General features: G+C 37.5%; 1 protein-coding gene across 1 annotated transcript in view; it reads right to left on the bottom strand.

Annotated features, from left to right (window-relative positions):
* Nucleotides 1-23,395, bottom strand: part of LOC140531807 (A-kinase anchor protein 9-like) — a 90,579-nt gene that overhangs the window by 25,759 nt on the left and 41,425 nt on the right. The window contains exons 8-13 of the mRNA XM_072650519.1: nt 20,980-21,183; nt 15,526-17,931; nt 13,679-13,765; nt 10,510-10,610; nt 8,112-8,308; nt 4,570-4,796 (exon numbers count right to left, since the gene is read on the bottom strand). Coding sequence (XP_072506620.1) covers nt 4,570-4,796; nt 8,112-8,308; nt 10,510-10,610; nt 13,679-13,765; nt 15,526-17,931; nt 20,980-21,183 — 3,222 coding nt within the window. The remainder of the gene's footprint in view (nt 1-4,569; nt 4,797-8,111; nt 8,309-10,509; nt 10,611-13,678; nt 13,766-15,525; nt 17,932-20,979; nt 21,184-23,395) is intronic.

Genomic DNA, 23,395 nt, shown 5'->3' on the forward strand with positions numbered 1-23,395 from the left:
CACAATCATCTGCAGACAGAAAATCATGCACCAACACTTCCTCCACTTTGGTCTTGGTTTGTAGCCTTTTCAAATGGAAGAGCTTACCATCAGTATGGCAGTTGACCTTGATGCCGTGTTCTTCCTCACTGAAAGCATTTGTCAGCATGGCTGAAAACATCATGCTAAAAAGCATGGGAGTAAGCACATAGCCCTGTTTCACTCCCTTGGTGACTGCGAAGGCATGAGAGCTTTGTCCATTATCCAGAACCCAGGCAAACATGCCACTATGAAACTGACGTGCAATATTGATGAACTTCTCCAGGCAACCAAATTATGACATGATTTTCCATAAGCCCTCATGACTAACAGTGTCAAAGGCTTTGGTCAGATCCACAGACGTTGTGTACAGACCTCTGTTCTGCTCCTGACATTTCTCCTGGAGTTGTCAGGCAGCAAACACCATATCGACTGTTTCTCAGTCCTTTCTGAAGCCACACTGACTCTCAGATAGATGACCATCTTCCAGGTGAAGGATCAGCCTATTAAGAAGGGCTCTTGCAAGAATCTTGCCAGCAATGACTAAGAGAGAGACACCTCTGTGATTGTTGGAGGACAATCTATTCCCTTTACCTTTATAAAGATGGACAATGGAGGCATCCTTGAACTCCTGGGGGATAACTTCCTTTTGCCATATAACCTAGAAAATTTCAAAAAGCTTTTGCATGAGCAATGGTCCCCCTACCTTATAGATCTCACCTGGAATAGAATGAGCACCAGGTGCTGTGCCACAAAAAGGAGCCTAATGGCCCTCAAAACCTCTTCTTCAGTTGCAAGTTCAGCTAAGGAGGGATTTTCAACCTAAGGTAAACAGTCAATGGACTCAGCACTGATTGATGATGTTCTGTTGAGAACACAATGGAAGTGTTCAGCCCATCTCTCTAGGATCATGTCCTTATCACTAATCAATATGAGTCCATCAGCACTGAGCAGTTGTGATACACCATAGGTTTTTGGTCCATACATAGCTTTCAGGGAATCATAAAAGCACTTTGGATTTTATGCTGATAGTAGAGTATATAATATAATGCATAGCATATAGTATAGAATACTTTAATATTATATGCATGTGTTTTGGGCCAAGAGTGTAGGGAGAGGAGGGACTGAGAGAGGCTTAAGGACGGATGGAGAGGTATGGAAAAACCACTGTGGTAAATGGGATAGCAAGTTAATTAGGAAAGTATAAAAGAATCTGCCTTGTAGCAACACAGGGCCCAGATGAATTTAGGTAATTAATCTGTAGTGGACCAAGGTAGCATGGTTTCATGATTTTCTCCAGCTTTGTTCAGTAGCACATGCATAGAAAAGAAGGCAGTGGATGGTAGAGGCGATAAAAGGCTGAAGCTTGGCAGGCAAAGTCTAGTGACTTGTGAAGGGGGCAAGAAGACAGTGAAGAGTTGAACTGATTCACTAAAGAGTCAAGATGGGGAAGGGAGGAGAGCATAGCTCCTACAGGGATGAAGGCCAGGGACTGGAGGTCACAGTATGATCAAAGAAAAAGATTTGGGGTTAGAGGGGAGAAATGGACTGAAGACAGATTATGATCAGATAAAGAAATGTCAGAATTCATGAACATGGAAGTGGAACCTTTGTGGGTGATGACAAGTTCAGGAGTTTGACCCTTTGGTATGGCTCAGGTGGGGTGGAGAAGTAGGTCATGAGACATGAGTAAGTTGAGGAACTGTGAAGTTGGGGGATTGGAGTATCACTATATATGTTCAAGTCCCCAAGTATAAAGGCAAGACTTGAGGAAAAAAGACGATGAGTCAGACACTGAACTCAGTTAGGAAGAAGGGGAATATCTTGGACATTGGTTGATCACAGTGACTAGAATTCTGATTTGGTGATGTTTCTGGACTGAATGCACCACAAAGGAGCAGAGGTGACTGAGTGACGGTGGTAAAGACAGAACCAAGGCGTACTCCCAACTTCCCTCCCTCTACCAGAGAGTGAAAGGGCAGCCAGGGATGCTGTCATCAAGGAGGTATCTTCTCTCAGTGAAAAGTAGAAGCTGGAAGGGGTGAGAGAGAAAAATATCTAAGAGGAAAGGAAGTCTGCTGCCTATGGAGCAGGCCTTCTAGAGGGAACTGGGAAAGAGACAGAACATCCTGGTGGAACACTGCATGCCAGTGTGGACCTTCCCTCTTTTCATGTGAATAACTTCATCTTATGCACAATACTCTCCTTCAGCGAAATCAAGGGAGTTTATAACCTTGATTGTTCGTGTATTAGAACGTCTCTTTTCCAATAACACAGCTATTATTATAAATAAAAAGTCTCATGCGCAGTAAGGAACAGCGATAGTCTGTCTTCACACTCTCCACACTCTGCTAAATACAAGCTCTATACAGTACGAACGTTCCCTGCAAAGTGCCTTTAACTCTATTCACATTTTGAGATATATCTCTGAGTCTAGAAAAAGACCATAAGAGTTCCATTTCCAGGTTTCTTTGTGAATATGAGTTCAGCACCTAACGAAAGAGCACCTCAGAATGGTTCCTGGTTGTTCAGATATATTGTGAAAAAACCAAAGTCAAAGTGAAACATTCTATTACAAAGAAACCAGATTAAAATATATGATGAAGGCAAAAAAACCCCATTCATTTAGGCTGTTGATTTGTGTTGCTTTAACTACCAAATATATGCATCAAGTTCAAGATCATTTTAATTACTGATTATCTTGGAAGTGCAGCTGAATAAATCAGAAGCTATCATAACTATTTCACATCTTCCTAAGAATTCAAAACAGATTCCGAGATGAACTATATTTAGGTTATAGTAATATCTGGGGAAATTCCAGAGTCTTTACAATATCTTGAGGATGCAGTTGAAACATTCAGATTCAGTCATGACACTTCCAATCTAACCTGAACAGCTACTTTAGCCTTACTGGACCTGGCAGACACTTTCCTGGGAAACCCAAAAACTTCATTTAGATGAACAGTGAAAAAGGTTAATATTATGTGAACAACCTCTATAGGAATATTTAATGGTTTACTCTGTAATCTTTACATCAAACTGAGTACAACCATTCAGAAAGCCAAAGAATTCTGGAGGTAGAAGAAACCTTAAAGAAATATATTCATAAACTGAGTACAGACCGTTCTCATTTTACATAAGTAGACTGTTCTGCAAACCTCTATGTAAAGACATTTTTATGTGATGTGAATTTGCCTGCAGAGGTGAGGAAAGGAGAGAGGGAAGCAGGAAGGTGGCCACATACTAAAGGAAGAAGGGGGCTGGCACACTGTGCAAAGACGTGCAGGGGCCAGGGACAAAAAGTAAAAGCAGGAGGAGGAACATGTGAGGGCCTGGTTGATATTAAGACAAACAACACACAGAGGGCAGACATGTGACGGCCAGACATGGATGCAGACAGGAGAGGATGGGTGACATGTGTGGGGCAGGGACAGGCATGAAGTATTCAAGCTCAAACAGATGGAAGACAGAGATGCAGGGGCCGGACACATGAGTAGGTGGGAGCAGTGGGGCCAAGCTCTATCTTGCCAAGCCCCATTCAGTGGTGGTGGTAGCATCTCCAGGCATCTGTTCTGCCTTCACTCAGAGGATTTTTCTCTTTAAAAAGGTTTTTTTTGGGGGGAGTGGGAGGTCTCCAAGAGCTGAGCTAAGGGGAAGGAGCTGAGAGACAGAAACAGAGACAGATAGAGAGAAACAGAGAAATAGAGACAGAGAGAGAGAGAAAGCGACCAAGCATGGTACTGTATAGCAAAATTAACATACATTTCTTCTGAAATGCAAAGTTCTTTCAGAATTCGAATTTGTACAATAAAAATTTACATAAAAAGCCTGAACTATCTGCCTATCTATGCCAGGCAGGCAGTAGCATTCTGTAAATGCATGCCATCTATTGTAGAATTTTCATTAGTTGATAAATAGTCTGAAATAATTTTTAAGTTGTTGGTTACTCTGAATCCATGGTTCTACTGACAGTGATCTCTTGGATGCAGAAACTTCCCCGACCGATGCAGATCAGCAACTTCTCTGCAGCTTGTTGGATGAAGAGAGTTTCTTAGGTCACTGGGAGGTTCAGTGACTCTCCCAGGGTGACACAGCTAGGATGTGCTCAGGGGGCCTGAACCCCAGTCTTCTGTGGTTCAAGGCCAGCTCTCTTACAGTCTCCTACAGTCCATCACACCATTTCTTAATTAAGGAGGTGGGAGAGTCAGTGTGGAGGAGCAAATGGCCAGGCTTGGAGTCAGGAAAAGCTGATTTCCAGTCCTGCTTCTGACGCATCTTGGCTGTGTGACCTTGGGCAACCCTCTTAACCCTGCGATGCTTTAGGCCATTCCCTAAGACTTTAAGATGAAGAGAAAGAATCCATGTGATCTTCACTGATTGAAGGTATTGCCTAGACCAGTAAAATCAGAGGTTGGGCAACCCTGCTCAGAATCCTAGTGCTCCTTCACTCCTTTGGAGGAGGCTTGTGGATTCAGGATGCCATCTCTTCCAGCAGTTTAAACCGGAGCCTACTAGAGCCTCAAGAGGCATTCAACACATAACAAGTCTTACCTGACTATTTGGTCCTTTTACGGCTTCGAGAAGTTTTTCAACTACAGCCTGCAGCCGACAGCTAACATTTAAGATTAGTTCTTCACTTTTAAGATTGATTTTAGCTCCAGAAAGTTTGCATTGTAGAAGGTGCTGACACAGCTCTTTTTTCTCCTCGGTGATTTCTGATGATGTGCCAGGGGCATTACTTGGTGTGCCACTTCCGCAGCAAGAGACTAGGGGCTCTTCTGTAAGAAGAATAAGGTACTATCATGAAATTCACATTTAGAAACTACAACACATTTTGAAAATTAAACAAGATATTAAATTACAAAGTCCATTTATGAAAATAACTATGTGGTCATTTGGGGCAGTGCACCACAGTGCACAGAGCACCAGGCCTGGAGTCAGGAAGACTAATCTTCCTGAGTTCAAACCTGGCTAGCTGTTTAATCCTAGACAAGTCATTTCACTCTGTTTGCCTCAGTTTCCTCATCTGTAAAATGAGCCGGAGAAGGAAAGGGCAAACCACTCCTGTACCTTTGGCAGGAAAATCCCAAATGGGATCATGAAGAGTCAGACGTGACTGAAAACGACTGAACAACAACAGGCAGTAATTATATTACTGTTATACATTGATAATCATATGAATATATACCTTTCACAATTGTAATGCCATCAAACAAATTAGGACATATTTAACAAATTTATATCTGATTGGACACATTTGACAATAAAAAAAATGTAATGCTACTTTTCTGCTCAACAGCTAGCAAAGAAAAGGGTAAAAGAGAGAGCAATAGAAGCTTCGTAGAAAAAAAAGTTTGGATTATTTAGGATTTTTGACGTTTTCTCCTTGTCTTGCTTTTGATTGTTTCACTGGGTATATCCACTTTTTCAGGTGGGAACTGAAAAAGAAACTATTTAAACTCAGACACATTTTATACTTGCTGATTTGTTAAAAGGTTCAGTTAATGTACTAAACTGTAACAAAAACAGAATTTCTAATATAACTCAATTTAATTCATCTATACTATTCCTGTTTCCTAGATAATATAAGTTGATTCTATGTATTCAAAATTTATAAAGCATGTGTGTGCCTTCTATGAAGGAAAACTAGAGTGTAGTGCACCCATTCCTGCCACTTGTGAGAATTACGTCACACAGCATTCGTGACAGACTGAAATATGGGGAACAGCTGGAGCTCAGGGGGAAGAACCAGAAAAGAATATATCTATCTGATCTCTCTTCCTCATGACAGTCCGGCACAGTCTCAATAGTGAACATGGCAGAGCAGAGACAAGAAGATCAGGATTCAAATCCTTCCCTTCATTGGCTAGGTGATCACAGACAAGTCACTGTGCTTCCTAACTGTCCTTTTCAAATATGAGTGCACCCAAAGACTCACTCTTGGCTCCCTTTCTCTTTCTCTACTCTCCATGACTTCATCCACTTAATTATTATCTTGATGCTGATGACCCACAGAGCATAACAAGTCATGTAAAAAGACAGATGAGAAGGGGTTTCATTAACCCAATTAAGAACCTAAAAAATGTCCTATCTCAAATTCAATATTCAAAACAATCTGGTACTGGTGGATCAGTGTAACAGGTTAGGTACGCAGTACACTGTAGTAAATGACCATAGTAATCTAGCATAGAAGATCCCAAGTTTTTGGGACCAAAAACTCATTATTTAACAAAAACTGCTGGAAAAATCAGAAAGCATTTGGCAGAAACTAGGTATAGATTAACATCTCACACCACATACCAAGATAAGGTCAATATGGGTACATGATTTACACATAAAAGGAGAGCATGGAATAGTTTATCCCTCAGATCTAAGGATAAGGGAAGAATTTAGAACCAAAAACATTTTAAAAAAACAACAGCTAACCGATGAAAATTTTGAACATACACTTCATCCTCCTCAGAGGAGTTCCATTAAAAATACTACGGTCTAAAGCAGAAGGTTTTCTTAAAGGATGAGATGTGCTGATGAAAAAAACTCCGGTCCAGAGAGGTTCAGGGACCTGTCAGACCAGTCACTTGATGCTCCACCAGGTGTAAGTGGCAGAATCAGAGTCTGAGCCCTCTACTCCACATCTAATACTCTTTGTACCATACCACAATACTATGATGCCTCCCTCATGTCAGTCCTCTGCTCAAGAACACTTCCCTATCATCTCTAGAACAAGATATAAAAGCCTTGATGTGGCTCTTAAAATTCTTCGCAATTCAGCTCTCCCTTGCCTTTCCAGGCTTATTTCACAACTTGCCTCCTTCACAAATCCTTACTCTAGCCAGATGGGTCCCTCTGCTATTGCCTGTATCCAGTCTTCTGTAACCAGACTCTCTGCTCTGGTCCAGGTTGGTTCTCTTGCTGAAAAGTGCAACATTCTTTCCTTGACTCTGAGGATCTTTAGCTTTTTTCCATGTCTACTCAGGTACTAGTTGAGAAACAATTCTTCCTAATTTCCTTTATTGGTAATGCTTTTTTCCTTTCCCAAATTACCTCCTATTTGCTTATCTATTTATATGTTATATCCCTTAGTAGAATATAAGCTCCTTGGTAAAATGAATTGAACCTCAACAATGAAAGAGTAGAAAAAAAGGAAAGATGTTATTTCTGCAGAGCTGGACGATAATTAGTGGATATGTTCAAAACAGACCTGGGGATTAATTGAATTAGACTGGATGTGTGTAGAGAACATATACTGGGCACTCATAAAAAGGAGTGGACAAAAATAATACTTTAAGGAAATGTTGAAATAGAACTTAAAATTAAATGTGAGAACCTATAGATGAAAATAGTCATGGCTTTCTTCATGTGGCCATAAGGGGCAGCTGTCCTCCACGCTAAACTAAGGTATACAGCCATTTTCTTTCTACCTCCTCCAGAATCCAATCTTTCCCTGTCCTCTGACTCTTACAGCTTTGCCCATCCTTACAAAACACGGACATGGGGAAAGAGAAGAATCAGAGGCCAGAAAGCAAAGATAAAAATGTGAGATGGGCTTGTATAACTTCTAGAACTACTGCTGGTGCATTAGCCAAAGTTAGTCTCACGCTCTGGCATAGGACTCTTTCCTCTTAAATATCCTTCTCACCTTTGAACAACCTTATGTTTATATAGGGGTTTTCTTCTGGGAGCCTTGAAACCTTAATTTTTATTTCTTTACAGCTTCTCAAATTATGACGCATTTCAGGAGGATGCTGATGGTATGTACGTGTTCTGGGCAGGGAGGTGGATATTTTCTGTCACTGGTTGAGAATTTGGTCACACAGCGACTTCTCTTGTTCAGGTGTCTTCCTGACCTTCCAGGAAGTGTATTGTTGGAGGCACCCTACAGAGCAGCACTCTGATCGAGACTAAGCGCTAACTCTGAAATACTGTGAAGAATGTATTTAGAAGAACAGCCCCTCAGGTTGATTTCGGGGCCTTTTGTGTTGGCAGGTGCTTTGATAGCTTCCCAATGCAGACTTTGTACTGCTTTTCACCTCAGAGATACTTAACAGATGTTTATCAATGAAAATGACAGCAAGATTCTCAAGAACTGGTACCTTCTTTACAGATGTAGTACTGCACTCTTCCTTCCGTCTCTGTCTCCCAAAGGACGTTGGCTGGTGATGTGACTCTATAAGATGGATCCAAAACACCAAGAACGTCAGGGCCAGCTGTTTCCTCAACAGCTGCTATGGTCTTTACAACTTGTAAAAGGATCTTTACAAGTCGGTTATTAGCTTCCTGGAGAGGATTTCTATACATGTAAATAAAGATTAATTAGATTATTTGACACGTCATGAAGTGTCATATACATAAAGTGCAGTATATAAGGAAATATTCATTAATTTTCAGAGTATAAACCAGTATGACTGACAACACTGTCATTTTTAGTGAAGCCTTTGGATGTTTGTATTTTTTAATTAATTTATTAAAATGTCTATTTTAATTGATTCTTTTAACTAAGTGATTTGGGTCAATTACATATAATATTTCGAGATGCACAAACTCTGAAACAAATGAAGGGACTTTATAATTCGTAGGCCTGCCAGCCCACAAAGAACACTTTACGGGGACCTGTCTAAAAAGCAGGCTCCCCTTCCACACTCTTTCTGTGCTGCTCTAGGGGTGATAGTCCAGATTTCCAAACACTGCAAGCTCCAGCTCTGCAGAGGCCAGATCAAGATGGTCAGAACTGAGTGGAGGTAGTAGGACAGGAGAGGCCGCATCCAAAAACACAAAGCACAGATGCAATGAATGTCAGGAAACTTAACTGAGAAATCTTTTAATAATCCAATACCTGACTGCTTCTAACAGCTAAATTCAGCAAAGACACTCCAGTGTCTCTCCTTACATTGTATTTATATTTTTATATGCACACCTATGGAGGTTAATGGACAGAATTTCTGGGTGGACAGTATGTCTCTGAAACTAATTTCTTTTCATAGCTTCATACTGTAGGAGTGGACTACTAAGAATAAATGACACATCAGGCATGTGGCGTTTTCAGAGTGATAGAAAATTTTCCTTCCGTTTCTGTTAAAGAAATAGTGATTATGCTGTTTGTACACGTTAAGTCACATTCTCTGACTATGTTATTATTATTCATTCACATACCTTCACACTGAAAAATTAAAATCAAGATCACTTAAAAAAGAATTTTCATTTTGTTTTACTTATTTTTTCCAAACTTCTTTACTACCAACACAAGAGGGGTAAATTTCCCCCATTAGAAAAATTATTTATTTCTAAAGGTTCCTTAAGAATAAACAAAAGTAACTGCCTTTATGTACAGCTAGAAAAACAAAACCATCAAAACTACTTATTACCCAAATTTATACAAATATTCTACATTTAGTAACCAAGTCTACTGATTAGAGAAGAAATATAAAATAAATCATGTTATTTTATATTTCTATGGAAATTTTAGTTTTCGTACACTGATACACTGTTCTTGTCTGAGCTCCACACTGATTGTGTGCCACGCTGAGGATCCAACGGGGGAGCCAAAATCTTAGGGGCCAAATGCCTCCATGCAAGCTGAGGAAAGGGATTAGGAGGATTTGAGAGGGGAGGCAATTACGGGAGTCAGGAAGGGAGAAAATGAAGTTAGTAGACATTAACTGCAGTTTGAAATCATATAATTTATACTCATTTGAATAACAATAGATTTAAATGTAATTTAAAAATTCTTAAGTAACACAGACATGGTTTATATTTTGTACTGATGTTATAAAATGTAATCACTCATTCACAATATTTATATAAATAGGTGAAATAAGAAAAGTTTTTGACATTTGGCTCATTTTTTTTAATGTACTGGTACATGAATTAAACATGTTTGTATGTTGTGCTAAAATGAACTGACTAAAAGGAAGAAATCTTAAGAAAGAATTACACAATGTTTTGAGTATGAAAAACAGAAAGGAACTATTCTGTGATGCATCTCTCTATATATTAAATAATGAAATGTTCTGTGATGAATCACTACAATTGTATTCCTGTGGTAGTGAAATGATATATAAAGCTGTAAAAGTGAGACAAGAGAAATTCTAAGCAATCAGAAGGCCAAAAAAGGGATGGTTTTAGGATCACTAGCAAGGTCTTTCAAAGTCATCTATCTGGGACAATTCCTTAATTTTTCAAATGAGGAAACTGAAATCTAGTCTCTTGCCCATGGGCACAAAAGTCGTAAGGACCGGAAGCAACTTCTCTGACTCCAAATCGAGTATTCTTCAAGGCTGCTTGTCAGTTTCAGTTTGTCTAACACAACTTGGAGAAGACCTGGCACTACTCTTCATACGTATTGATAGCTTTGCTGCAGAAGGGGCATGTTGTTTCTCAGACAAAATATAAAAGATCAACCACGCAATAGTGCTACCACTAAATGGTTTAATGTAAACAAAATAACCGTTCAAAAATAATCAAAGTATAAAACTACACACACGTCTTCCGTACCTGTCTTTAGTGACGCTGTCAGGAGACACAGCTGGACCACACTCTTTCAGTTTCTCTGGACACAGCTGTACTTCTTCCACTCCTTGTTTCTCACTTCCATCCTGCATTAGTTTTTGTAAAGGGAGGGAGAATAAGAGAAACAAAACCATTTTTTGAGCGATCATTTTGGAAATGGCTAGTTGTTCTTCTGCTTAGTCACAAAGTGAAACCAAAAAGTTTATATACAAATTAGATGCTCTTTGAAATAATATTTAATTAGACCTTAGCAAGAGACTAGTATTATCAAGAAATGACAAAACACTGAAACACAGAACTGAAAAAAGATAACCATACTTCACAATTACAGAATACTGACTAGAAACCAACACTGTTACTTTTTATATTTAACATTCCTTTGACAAAGGACAAATCTGGAGGGGAACAAAATGATTTACAAAAGGCAATTAGAAGGAAAATAAAACACTTTCTTTTTTTCTTCTAAATACGTTTTGACATTATCTAGTTCTTGCACAAGGCCATGAAATGACTTCTTTTTCTTTAGCCTTTTTTCTGAATGAGACGCACAGTGGTACAGGGGAAAGAGACGACAAGACCTGGGCTCAAATATCACCTCTGCTATACAATATGGTGGAAATCACTTCATGTTTCAAAGTCCTAGGTAACTTTTTAAGACATTAAATCACATGACAGGTGCTGACCTGCAATGACAGTGGGAGTTTTCTCTTTATATTAAGAGAATCTTGGGTTCTGTACATTTTTGGAAATGACTAGCCAATATTTTGATATAAAAAGAAAAAATATCATGATATGTATTCAGGTCTTAAGACTTATTCTTTTTACCTTTAGCAAATATAGCTGATATTTGTAGATCTAGCCAAAAAAAAAAAAAAAGAATTGATCCTTTGCCTTTCCTTACGGTATCATGGTTAATAAATGTAGTAATACCATTTCAAAACTATTTATTTGTTAAGGGAAAAAGATGTTACTAAAAGATGAAAATTTAAATAACTTTTTCAAGACATTACCAACATAACCAAAGGAACAAATGTTAGTGAAACATAAGCTACATTAATCTGTATAGTAGCTAGACATATAAAGACTGAACTAGAAAGACATGGATTCATTTGTAAGAGGAAGGCAATACAATTTAGACTTGAAGCTTTGTTCTATAGTTAAACAAACTCTTGTAATAAAGTGTTTATCTCAGGGCACTATGTTGCTTTAAGAATTCAGGTTTCTTGCTCGTACAATAAAACCAAGCTTCATTAAACCCTTAAGGGACACATTTAAGCTTCGGATTGTCTGAATGAATTTATCTTTTACAAGTTAGGGTAAATGATGGGGGAAAAGGGTTATACCAATATATTACCATCCACTGGTGTATGCCATTATGGAATTCTGCTGGTTATTAAAATTCAGCACCTGAACAGCCTAAAATCATTGGCAAACAACATTTCTGCAAGTGTAGCAGGTACGTAAAGGGGTTGGAAAGTGAGGGGAAGCTATGCAAATAAAATAAGGAGTAGCATGCTAGTAATACATAAGCAGTGAGCAACTGGTTTAGCAAGTAACTGAAACTGGCCTGATAACCTCTGGCAATGTATCTCATAGATAAGCTGAACTCTAAAAATCTGAAAATAAACAAGTGGAGTTTCCAATAATTTTGGGAAAAAATATTCTTTAGGAGAGCAGAAATGTGAAAAAGCAGAGGATGAAATGTATATAAGCAGATTTTGAATAATGGCAGCTAAGACAAAAAAGAGATTCTGATAAGCTATCTTAGCACCAATCTATAAAGTTATCCTATTATATTGCATTCCTTAGATCAGAGATGGGGAACCTGTGGCATTGAGGCCACATGTGGCCCTCTAGGTCCTCAAGCACAGCCTTCTGACTGAATCCAAACTTCAGAGAACAAAATCTTGCAATAAAACGATGTCTTCTGCAAAAATTGGACTCAGTCAAAGGGTTGCACACAAGGACCCAGAAAGCCATACATGGCCCCAAGGCTGTAGGATCCCCACTCCTGCCTTAGATGTCACTGGACTTTCGTTGTTTTAATAACAGTGAATTACCTACATGCTGTAATTGGGAGAAGTTACAAACAGAATTTAGGGAGATGGCAACACCTTTAGTAATTCTTTCTCTCAAGTTATGTGCTGGCAAGCAAATAGCAAATGAAGGTCTAGAATTCTCCAAAGAAGTATACATATGTTGTATCTCACAGCAGAACATGAGCTCTTTGTGGAAAAGAACCATCTTTTCAACTCTGTTATTTAGTATGGTGCTTTGCATATGGTAGGTACTTAGTAAAATCCTTGGTGAAATATCACCAAGTCAGAGTTCTGGTCAGGGCAAATGAGGAACATGATTCCCTGTCTGGTTAAATCTGATCAGCAGAGTGTCCAATCAGGACTTGGCTGTTTCAATTATCGTGCTATAAAGTCGAGGTCATCTAAGGGATAATATGCATGCATTTGTATTTACATGCTCAAGAAATATGAGATACGACATCTCGGATAATGAGGTCAAAGTTACATACTCAGTTTCAGCCTAGGATTCACCATATTCAATGGGCTAGGCATAACACCCACAAAACTTATGGTGTTAAAGAAGTACAGATGGAAAGTACTGTATGAAGCCATCCCCACTACTGAAGAAACAGCAAATCAACTTGGCCCAATTAATGAGGTTACTAGTGTTATCTTCATACAAAGAGTACAGTTATTAAAGTGGTGGTAACAGAAAAGGCAATGGAGAAGCAGAGGCATGAGATAAAGAAGGGATAGCCTGAGTGTTCCACTAGTATTAATGGAATGTCAAGGGAAAGGCCTATCATATGATCAGGGGTTATGTGGAAAGGCAATATAGAGTAGGAAGGGCTAGACAACTTTGTGACCTGTACCTCTTCAGGGAGCACCCACATAAACCTCCATCAAGGTGTTAAAGGGAGACACTGGGTATTGAATAGGAAACCAAATTTGAAAGCAGAATCATTTGTTATAAGAAACTGACAATTTGGAAATGGTCCTTATGTCAATTCAATCATCAAATATTAATTTGAAGCAATGCTATTAATGATAACAATACTAATTTCAGTAAAATTTACAGAGCCTGGGCTTTTGCACTCATAAAAAGGTTTTAAACAAAAAAAAAACTGTAGACTAACCTTAGCCTCTTCCTCTTCTTCTTGGGGCTGTTTCCTTGAAACCTTAATAATACCCATTTCTTCTTTCCTTACATTTTCATTAGAAAGCTAAAAGACAATATCCAAATAAGACATTTATATATCTCTTACTTATGTACTACTTGTTATAGAAAAGAAGAATCTTGCCTTAGTTATGAATACGTGAAAATTTCTATATACTGGACTCTTGAGAATAAAATCTAGGTTCATCTCAACCTCGGGAGGTCTACAACTGAGACTTATTACCTTCTCTTGACTAAAGAGAAAAACTGGTCTGGCTTCTCCCCTAAACTACCTTGTTTCCATTAGTATCACTACTCTCCTTTTGAATGACCAGTTCAAAAACTTAGTCATCTTTTGACTTCTCCCTTAATTTCATCTTGTATATGTAGTGTTATCATATTCTTTCTTTGAAATGTCTCTTCCCTCTTTCCCTTCTATTCCATTTTCACCATTAGTATCCTAGATAAATCCCTAATGATTCCATGTTGCTGCCTAATGGATGGTAAAGCATATTCCTTTACATGTCACTTGAAGGCCTCCACATCTATCCATGCTTAGTAAGCAGCAAGTATTTAGTGAAATTTAGAGGAAAAAGAAGTAAGGCACAGTCCAGAAGACAGGAGAAGAAGAGTCAGGTCAGTGCCGTTCCAGTGCCCAGAACAGTGTTTTGAGCACTGCGTGTACTAAATATTTGTTAAATTCAAAACTGGTTATTTCCTCATCCTGTGAACCTACCATGCTAGATTGAGAAATCTAGAAAACCACAAAGGTCATAAAGGCTATCCCCTTTATGTTACAGATAAGGGAACTGAGGACAGAAGGATGAAATGTCTTTCCCAAGGTTATACTGGTAATTAATAGGAGAAACAGAATTGCAGAATTGAGGTAGGAATAGGAGCAGAAAATCCATCAGTCCAAAATAATAATACAACTAGATAAAGAAATCAACTTCTAGTACGCTGAGAGCCGTAAGGAGCAAGAAATATCTCTGAATGTCTATGGTTTGGCCTTGGTCTCAGCCCGTAGAGTAAGCCACGCTGTCAAAAGGAAACTGACGAGGCAAAGTGAAAGAATTTGCTCTAATACATTCTGTACCAGTGATCACCTTTAAGTTACTTAACAAAAAAAAAAAAAACCAAAACAATCCATTCCTTAAACCATAGTAAGGAGATGGGAGCTACTTCTACAATGGTCAGAAAACTGACCATCTAAGCAGTTGGTCTTCGAACACAAGTATTGTCTCCTAAGAATCTTTCACTCTACAAATTTATGTGAGTTGAAACCATCACTATCTCTAAAATAATCAAATATTCTATAGATTTAAGTAGCTCACAGGTATCAATTTCTTGATTTCTAGATTCATCATTAGATCACCATAAGGTGACCTTATTACCTAGAAATGCGTTTTTTAAAAAAAAATCGATCCTGGTTAGGCAGTAATATGTATCATCCTACTTGTAACTTCCATATCATTCTATAATAATTTTCATTAATTAGATTAATGTTCACAGTATTACAGTTGGCAAAATATAAACTGTCAAATGTTTCCTCTGGCTTTATCTGAACATATAAACTGTTTTCATTAGTTAGTTTTTAATGTTTTTTGGATCCAATATAACAATTACAGAAAATTAGGATAATTTAATTTGTCTATTTAAAATCTACCTGAAAAATAAGTTACAAGCCCTAATGAGAATAACTTGAAAAAGGTTAATTTTATTCTTCTTTTCAGAATGTTCATTTATATTTTTGTAAAGAACAAAAATATTTTCTAATTGAGGTTTTTCCCTCTTCTAGCTTAATCACACATGAATCAGTAAACAAACCTGTTCAGATTTCAGAGGACTGAGTTCCTGCCGAAGCTGGTCATTTCCACTCTGTGCAATAGCTAAAGATGATGCTAACGACTCATTAGCCAACTGGTCAGTCACAGAGTCCATGGGAGCCAAAAGAGAATTCTTCTCAGGCTTCACCAATTCTTGCTCGCTTTCTTTTCTAATATTCATCTCTATGATCTTTGCCCCTTCATCAAAGTCTTTATTTATTTTAAATACAGGAGCTGCAGAATCTTTATTTCCCTGTGTTTGAATACCATTTTTAAAATTGCATGGCTTAAGTTTTAACTCATCCATGTGTTCTGCTCGACTATGGCCAACTATGATTTCTAGCTCTTTGCATCTTTTTAAAACTTGTTCTTTCTCTTGCTTTAGTGATTTAATTTCCTCACTTAAGTGATTAATTTCACTATGTTTCTGCTTGAACTGTTCAGAAAGATCTGACAGTCTCTCTGATAGTTCTAATTTCTCTTGCTGGGTCACCTCAAGTTTCTCCATAAGTTCTGTAGTATCTTTCTCAACAACTTCACCAATTTCAGAAATTTCTGCTGTGAAAGACTTGTCATCTTTACAACTTTCACAATCTGCACTTTTAGTTTTCACTAAAAGAACTGGCTTACTTTTCTGTAAATGATAAAGCTCATCAGTAAGAGCCTTTAGCTTCATTTCATATTCTACTTCCTGTTTGCTTTTACTGTCCTCTAAATCAGATCTTACCTTTAGAAGATAAGCATATTCTTCTCTTAACTCCTGGTAATTTGTCTCAAAGTTTTTTTCAGCAAATGAGTATGTATTCCTTTGCCTCTCAATCTCTTCGTTTAGCTGTGTGCACTGTTTTGTGAGTTTTTCATTTTCTTCTAGGAGTATATCAATTTTTTTTTGCCACTCACATTCTTCAGATTTGGGCTTAACTGAATCTATGAAAATAAAACCTTCTTCTTTGCTAATGGGAGAATATATTTTCAACATGTCTTCTAGAGTTTTCTTTTCATTTTTAAGAATGGTATGTTCAGTTTCAAGTTGTGTAAATTTTTCTTGAAGGTCATCTTCTTTCTCCTTTATTTGCCTCTCCAAAAATTCTGTTTTCAGTTGTAACTCTTGCACTTCTTGTTCCAGTGTGCCCTTTTCCTTTTCTTCCTGTCTGAGTACTTCAATCTCTTTCTGAAGCTCCTTAATCTGAAGAGTCATTTCTTCTGATTTTGAATTTACAAGAGACTGCTGTAAATCTTTCAGCTTTGAAATTTCTAAAAATAATTGATTCTGCTTAGTTATTAAATCGTCTTTTTCAAATTGGATGCTTTCCATCTCATGACTCATTTCCTTCTGTAATTCCTCTATCTGTTGTTTATCGTGAACACTTAAGTTATCTTTCAGTTTTTCTATGTTCATTTCATGCTCAATTTCTAAGCCTTCCCGGAGTCTAGTTAGTTCCTCTTCGTGGCTGAATAGCAGCTGAGTTCGCAGTCTTTCTAATTCAGCTTCCCGAGAGTCAGCCATTCTATCGAAAACAGAGTTCTTTTCTTTCTCTAGCATTTCAAGCTTTATCTTGTAATTGCTGACTTCGGCCTCATGCTTTAACTCTAAGTCCTTCCTGAATTCAGACGCAGACACGATCTGGGCTTTCAAATCTTCCACACCGCTAAGCAATTTGTGTGCTTCGTTAAGTTCATCTTCTTGTTCAGCTATTGTCTGTCGAGCTCTTTGAACCTGCTCCCTAGAAAAGCTTAATTCTTCAAAAAGGTCTTCAAGTTGACTCTGCAAAATAGATTTTGCTCTTGAAATTATTTCTAACTCCTTGCTTATTTTTTCCTTTTGAGAAATAGCATCTTGAAGTTTTAGATTCAATTCAGTAATTGCCATATTCATTAACTGTATTTGATTTTCATTTACTGGAATATCTGGACATGTTTTTAAAGCATTTTCCAGTTCTCCTTTATGTTGTGCATTAAGTTCATCGAGTTCAAACAGATGCTGTTTTATTAACTCTTGTTTCATCTGCACAATCTGCTGCCCATACATTTCATCTAGCTCTACTCGGAGTTTCTCCAATTTCTGCTGAGTCTGTATTTCCATTCTTTGTACCGTCTCAGTGTCAAGTTGACTTTCCTTACGACTTTTCTTCTGAAGTTCTTCAACAGTCCCCATTAATTGTTTTATTTCACCAGAACGCTGTCTTTCTTTTTGTTCAGAATTCGCTAATTCTAGTCTTATATTACTTATTTCTTTGTCCTTTTCTACAATCTGTTCTTTGAAATCCCCCAGTAATTTATCAGTAGCAATGAGTTTATCCTTCAGCTCAACTGAGTTTTCTTCTTCTTCTACTAGTTTTATTTTTAACTCTTCCATGACTGAATCTTTTTCCTCTAATTCCTTTTTACTTGAATCTTTTTGTTCCTTCTGAAAATAAGAGAGAGAATCTTTAATTGATGGCAACTTAGCACATAGCTTCAGAACTCTGTCATCTAGGTTTGATAGTAAAGCATTCTCCTTTCATTTTATAGTATACTAATTGCCTTAAATAATGTGATTTGTATATAACAGGTTTAAAATTGATAAACTTTTATTCTGAAGTTTCTTAAAAGATCAACAATGTGCATACACATCTATTATTCAGTTAGGAAGGGGGTCAATAAGCATAACCATGAAGAAGATCTGTATTCTGCATGACTACTAATGACAAAATCTACTACTGACCTAGATCTTGCTGGTAAACCAGAGGTGATTCATCGGAAAAGGATGGAGAAAAAGTGTATTCACAGATGCCTGATGCCTTGCCAGTACGGCGGAACTAGAAGCCACCTAATACAGCAAAACTCCAAGCCAAATCTGGGACAACTATCATATTCTGGCTTGGCAATCCAACCTCAAAATTCTGGTTTCAATGGAAATTTGGAGACAGGGATGAACTTTTTCCTGACTCCAGCTCAAGACTCAAGTTGTAGAGTCATGGATAAGGAGAACTATGCCTGATAAGAACTGATGACATCATGGTTTATGGACTATGAGCCACTTGTTGAGTTAGACTATTCCTTACGTAGTTTACCTATCAAAAATGTTGATCTTGTTAAGTGATGTATCTCTTCTGCATTTATTAATTTTATACAGTAAACTCATTAAATCAATACTAGTTAACTGAGAATAGTTCAAGATGTGATATAACCACTATACTATGAACATTTATAGTACCTGCTATGTGCCAGTGCCAGGCACTATGTATGCTAAGCACTTTACAAATATAATCTCCTTTGATAGTAAAATACTTGGAACAGTCAGTGCCTGGCACATAGTATTATTGTTGGGCTGATTAGTCATGTACGCACTTCATAAATATGTGTTAAGCAAATTAATCCCCAAAGCTACCTACATAGTTTCCTGACTTGAATAGCCCCACGTACTGCTGGCAGAAAAATCTCTGTAAAGACCTTCTTAAATGTTGGACACGTAGTAGGTTCTTCATGTTTGTTTCTGTTCCTTTTTTTCCTAATGACTTCAGCTTCTCTGCTTAAAAACTTTCAATGGCTCCCTACTGACTACCCAATAAAGTTCAAGTTCTACAATGTGGCGTTTAAGACCCTACGTGACCTCGCCCCACTGGACCTCTACACTGGCTTTGCTCTAGCAAGCTACTAATGGTTCACCAGATGTGCCTTTCTCCTTGTTCAGGGTGTTCACTCCACCTGTGACAGGCATCTAGTAAGCATATAATTAATGCTTATTGATTTGACTTGACTTGGAATATACTCTCTTTCTGTATCTACCTATTGGAATACTTCCAGTTCTTCTAAGATCAGGGCAAACTCAATCTTCTCTGTGCAGGCTTCTCTCTCGGCTTCTCTAATATTATATAACAATTCTTCCACTTTCTTCATCTGGCACAAATCACATTCTACTTATACTACTATTATAGTTCTTTCTGTTGGTGGTATCTCCCTTTACTGGGGTCTTAGCTTGTGGAATACAAGGACTGTGGTTTCATTTAGCTTTATACTCACCAGTGTATGTGTATTTTTCACATAACACTAGCAAAATGTCTGTATGGCAATTCCAAATGCGGCACTTTGGTCCTGATATGCCTTCCTTAGCTATATTTAAACATCAAGACTTCTCCTGCTCATTGCTTCATTCTCTAGCATTTATGTCAATGATTTCCAGTGATTTCTGGGCTTTTTACATATAATCATTGCTTAATTTCATAAATTCTCTTTTCCAGCCAGCTAGTTTTTTAAGCATGGTATCATTCTTAATACTTCACTCATCTTCACAGCTCATATTCAATTAAGTGCATAGTACTATGGATTGTAGCTACACAGAATTGCTTGGATTTGTCCCTTTCTCTCCTCTACACACCACACCCACCCCAGTTTTGGCCTTCCTCACCTCTCACTAGGACTATTTCAATGTCTCCCTCACTGGTCTCCCTACTTCCAGTCTCCTCCCTAATCATATGCCTAAAACACAATTCTGACCATGTTCCTCCCCTGTTCACAAAGGTCCAGCGGCTCTCTAATGCCTCTAGACTCCTCTGCCACCTCTTTCTCGCACTCTACCTTCTAGCTCAGTGACTTGCTTGCTGTTCCCCATACTTGACATTCCAGCTTTTGTCTCTGTGTCTTTGCAGAGGCTGCCCTCCATGGCTAAAAGTCATTCAACGTAGCTTCAGACTTCTTTCCAAGTTTAGCTCCATTGAGATGCCCTCAACAAGCCTTGTCTTGATGACTTCCACCTACCTCTGGAAACTGTATTTTCTTTATTTTGGACATATTTTGTATTCATCAGTTTTCACATTTCTCCCCCAAAGAGAATGTAATCTCCTTAATGACAAGGATTGTTTGGTTTTTGTTTTCATATTATTTGTGCCTATCACAGTGCCTGGCATGAAAAAGGTCTTTAATAAATGTTTTGTTTTGATTTTTTTCAGCAAATAAGTGATATTTGATTTTTTTTAAAAGGGAATTAAAATTTTGCTTTGAGAATTTTTTTCAGAATTTCACAATATGCCTTGAAAATACAGGGATCTTCTTAGGTAAAATACTAACAGGGTCAGAAATCTGAGTCTACATAGGAACATTATTAATGTCAGTTTCCCTTTAATGTAATCTGCTTATAACACCTAATTAGCATGGATTTATGCTTTTCCAAAGGCCTTAATCATAAGACCTAGCACCAGGAACTCATCACCACATAAATGTTTAATTTGTGGCTTAGAACTCAAGACTTGAGTTATTATAATGGGGCTGTAAAAAGTTACAAAATAAATTATTATTTTATCCATGAGAAGACCTTTTCTTCACTATAAAGCTTTTGTGAGTCATTTGAATAATAATGATGACATGAATGTTTATTTCTAAAGTTTCTTAAATGAGTTCAAAGGGAGATAAAAAGTCAACATAAAATTAATTGCAAAGTTACAAATCTTTTGGTAGACTATCACTAAAAAGAACATACCATCTCCATCTCATAAGTTCCAATTTTCTCTTGCAAGAAATTAATCTGCATTTTGAATTCTTCTTTCTTCTTGTGATGATCTTCTAATAAATGGTGTTGTTGTTCTAGCTGCTGCTGCTGCCAAACAATTTGGTGTTTAGCTTGAAGTAAATGTGCAGCTGTGCTGCTGTGATTAGTATTTCTCAGACTCTGACTAGCCTGTAACTAAAATTAAAAAAGGCAAAAAAAATGAGACATTAAAAATGTTAGCAGCTATACTGGCACAAAAAAAGGAAGAAAAAGAGAATTCTTTCTTCTTTTTTTTTTTTGTTTTGATACCAGGGTACCTCACTCTCCACCCCCACCTCACTTCCCAAATAAAGTTCTGAAAAATTCCCATCTTGACAAGTATAAGAATCTCTTAATAGGGTATAAATTGTTTAACAGAAAAAGAAGCACCCTTCCACAAAAGTTATATTACCATCATGAGTTAGAAACTGGAAATTCGCTATGAAACCATTCAACTGGGAGCAACATTTGGTAAAAGACAGATCTGGTCTGATCCCATCAAAAAGGTCTCAAGTAGGTCTAAAATCCCTCCAGCCCCCAGTTAACTACTAGCTGACTACTTTAAAGCTGTAAGCGATCTTGTAATAATGAGAGCTACAGAGAGTTTCATGATGAGATTTCAATACCTATTCAATAAAAGTATATAAACATATGTAGAAAAAATATAGCAAGTTTGGCATTTGCCTAGGGGACCCCTAAACAGAATATATCGGTCCAGTTCCAAAGACCACCCTCATAAAGGAGGCAGCACTCCTAAAATGAAATTTCTTTGAAAGGGAAAAAACCTTATGGATATAACCTGAAATTTAATTGCCATGATAAATTTAATGCCATGATAGTTCCCACTAGTTTAGTCTCCTTCTAGGCAAATGCAAAGTATATACCTTGACGAACTTTTTCTATATATGTTTACATATTATATAGCTACTGAAATCTCATCATAACCCTCTCTATAGTTCTCATGTCCTTATTACAAGAAAGCTCACAGATTAAGTAGTTAACTAGGGAGTTGTGGGGGCTGGAGGGAGTTTAATCTTTTTTTGTGCCACGAATCCCTTCTCAAAATAACTTTTTAATTTAACTCAATTTTATTTTCATAAATATCTCCTCTCCCTCCCACTGACCTCCAATAAGAAAATGATACAAAACAAAACCTCTATTACAAATATTGTAATTAAAACAAATACCCACATTGGTCATATAAAAAAATACACACACAACACACACACAAACATCTCAACATGCACCATGAGTTTCTTATAGCAAAACAGCATTAGATCACATACATATATCATTTCTTCAGTCATTCCCCAAGTGATAGGCACCTTTTCAGTTTCCATTCTTTATTGCAATAATCCCAAAATACTGTACATATGTGCCCTTTTCCTCTTTCTTTGCTCTCTATGGGAGGACAGACCTAGTAGCGGTATCAATGGATCAGAATAAATACGGCTTAGTTAGCTCTTTGTATATAGCTCCAAATTGCTTTCTAGAATGGCTGGACCAGTTCATAGTAATGCAGAGTTAACAGCATATTATATACTTTTTTCCCACAGACCCTCTAGCTTTGTCATTTCTTTTTCTGTCAACTTTACCAGTCTGATAGGCATAAGGTGGTACCTTTGAGTTGTTTTAATTTGCATTTCTCTAATTATTGATTTACAGCACTTTTTCTCATACAGTCATAGGTCACTTGGATTTCTTCCTTTACAAAGAGCCCATTCATTTCCTCTGACTATCACTTTGGGAAACGCTCTTACTTTGACAGGTAATTTCTTCTTTGCTCCTCTAACCTGTTTATGTCACCCTTCTCTCTGAATTATGTCTTTATTTGGAGTTTGTCTTATTATAGGATGAGAGATATTAGTCTATAACTAGTTTCGGTTAGACTGCTTTATAGTTCTCTCAAGTTTTTGTTTGTGAATTCTGGGATATTTTCGTTTATCTAACACTACACTCATTTGCCCCTATATATTGTGTTTGACTGATCAACCTCTCCATTTCTTACTCAGTATTAAAACGTTCTGATGACTACTGTTTTGTGGTAGGTTAGTGTGAGATCTAGTACTGCTAGGCCCTTTTTCTTCCCACTTTTTTTTTCTCATTAATTCTCCTGATATTCTTGATCGTTAGGTCCTCTTGATGTATGTTTTTTCCTAGCTATATAAAGTGATCCTTTGGTAGTTTGGTTGGTACGGCACTGAAAAAGTAAATTAGAACTTGGGTAGCGTAGTCATTATTGTTTTGGCTCAGCTTAGCCCACGTCCAGTTAATATTTATCTAATTACTCAGATGTCTTTATCTGTCTAAAGATATCTTACACTGCAGTTGTTCTCATGTAGTTCTTGTTTTTGCTTTGACGGGTATG

This window comes from Notamacropus eugenii, chromosome 3 (assembly GCF_028372415.1).
Source record: "Notamacropus eugenii isolate mMacEug1 chromosome 3, mMacEug1.pri_v2, whole genome shotgun sequence".
In the NCBI taxonomy this organism is placed as follows: domain Eukaryota; kingdom Metazoa; phylum Chordata; class Mammalia; order Diprotodontia; family Macropodidae; genus Notamacropus; species Notamacropus eugenii.